Consider the following 2,047-nt stretch of genomic DNA (forward strand, 5'->3'; position numbering starts at 1 on the left):
ACACGTATATGGCTTTTCACCAGTGTGCCTCCTCATGTGAACGTCAAGATAGAATTTCTTATTAAAACTCGTTTTACATAAGTCACATTTGTACGGCTTTTCACCGGTGTGTATTCTCATGTGATTGACAAGATGAATTTTCTCAGTAAAACGCGAGGGACAGAGGTCACAGCTAAATGGTTTTTCACCATTGTGGTACATAATATGTCGCTTAAGAGAAAACGCGCGTCCAAAATTCTTCTTGCAGACTTCGCATTGGAAGGACCTGCCGGTGCGCTTGCTCGAATTCGCCTGCACAGCGGCACTACGATTGCTTTTACTTCTACTCCCGCTTCCGGTGTACTTCCTGACGAGCTGCTTCTTCCGTAACACCAGCGAGGGCTTCTGGGCGTCCAGCTGGATGTTCTGCTTCGGCTGAGCATCAACGGTAGAATCACCCTGCCTGTTTGCGTCGTCGAAGGAAAACGCAACTCCTTCATCGCGCTGGTCGGGCTGTATCTCGCCGTCCCCGGGGCCTCCCCTCGCCGCGTCCTTTACTGGGCATTGCTTGTCCAGCATCGAGAAGCACGACGTCACCAGCAGCCCCAGCTGGTCAACGTGCTCCCGTTTGAGCTCGTCGAACTCGTCGCCCTCGTCGACGGATATCTCGGCAGGATTCTCCCTGCGGGACGCCCCGCTGCTGGGCGAGGAGCTGGGACCGGCACCTGGAACAAGAGCACCGAGTCAGACACGAGCGTGTGTGATCGAAGAAACACCAACCAACCGGCATGCACGAGCAAGAAACAATGAAACTATCAACTATCGACGGGTTGATGAAATCTGTAGACGTATGCTTTTATTCGTAATATAATACCACAATGAACTTACAAAAATGTCTTAATAACAATTTTTGTTTAAAAAATGCCTAAACTGGCTTTACAAATATAAATGAATTCAAAACAGATAACGTTAAATAGAAATACAAATTGTTTTGTGTCTATTGAGGCTTGTCTTTCGATTAAATGCCTTGTTACACACATCACACGTGTAAGGCTTTTCACCAGTGTGTCTCCTCATGTGATTGACAAGGGTGCATTTCTGAGTAAAACGCATTTTACAAGTGGCACACTTGTATGGCTTTTCACCTGTGTGTGTCCTTATGTGATCGACAAGATGGCCTTTTGTAGTAAAACTTACTTTACACACGTCACACTTGAAAGGCTTTTCACCAGTGTGTGTCCTCATGTGATTGACAAGATGACCTTTCTCAGTAAAACGCATAACCATTGTGGTACATTATATGTCGCTTAAGAGAAGCCGCGTGTGCAAAATTCTTCTCGCAGACTTTGCATTCGAAGGCCCTGCCGGTGCGCTTGCTCGAGTTCGCCTGCAGAGCGCCACAGCGATTGCTTTTACTTCCACTCCCGCTTCCGGTGTACTTCTTGCCGACCCGCTTCCTCCGCAACACCCGCGAGGGCTCCTGGTCGTCCAGCTGCTTGTTCTGCACCGGCTGCTGAACGTCAACGGTGGAATCACCCTGCCTGGTTTCGCCGCCGCGGGAAGACGCCACTTCTTCATCGCGCTGCTCGGGCTGCAGCTCGCCGTCGCCTTGGCCTCCCCTCGCCACGTCCTCCACTGGACATTGCTCGTCCTGCAGCGAGAAGCACCTGCACCTGCAGTCCCAGCTGACCACCGTGCTCCCGTTTGAGCTCGTCGAGCTCGCGGCCCTCGTCGACGGACACCTCCGCAGGATCCTCCCCGAGGGACGCCGCGCTGCTGGGCGGGGAGCTGGGATCGGCACCTGGAACAAGAGCACCGCGTCAGACACGAGCGTGTGCGTCGCCATGGTCCATGGACCGCCACACAACCGGCAAGCACAAGCAAGGAACGAAATGAATGTGTCGACGGGTTGATGAAATATGTAGACCTATGCTTTTATTCGTAATACAACAATAAACTTACAAAAGTGTCTTAATAACAATTATTGTTTAAAAAATGCCTAATCTGGCTTTACAAAAATATAAACCATTTCAAAAGAGATAACGTTAAATAGAAATACAAATGGTTT

At 49.9% G+C, this 2,047-nt stretch overlaps 1 protein-coding gene across 1 annotated transcript; it reads right to left on the reverse strand.

The window, feature by feature from the left end:
* Window positions 1–6: 6 nt before the first annotated feature.
* Window positions 7–2,041, reverse strand: LOC127751973 (zinc finger protein 681-like; the record flags this gene model as incomplete). Its single annotated transcript, XM_052276330.1, has 2 exons — window positions 868–2,041; window positions 7–704 (listed from the first exon to the last, which is right to left on the reverse strand). A coding segment is annotated over exon 2 (552 nt), but the record flags the coding sequence as incomplete, so codon positions are not given.
* Window positions 2,042–2,047: the final 6 nt, after the last annotated feature.

This window comes from Frankliniella occidentalis, unplaced genomic scaffold (genome assembly GCF_000697945.3).
Source record: "Frankliniella occidentalis isolate FOCC.00 unplaced genomic scaffold, Focc_3.1 Scaffold2560, whole genome shotgun sequence".
Lineage (NCBI taxonomy): Eukaryota > Metazoa > Arthropoda > Insecta > Thysanoptera > Thripidae > Frankliniella > Frankliniella occidentalis.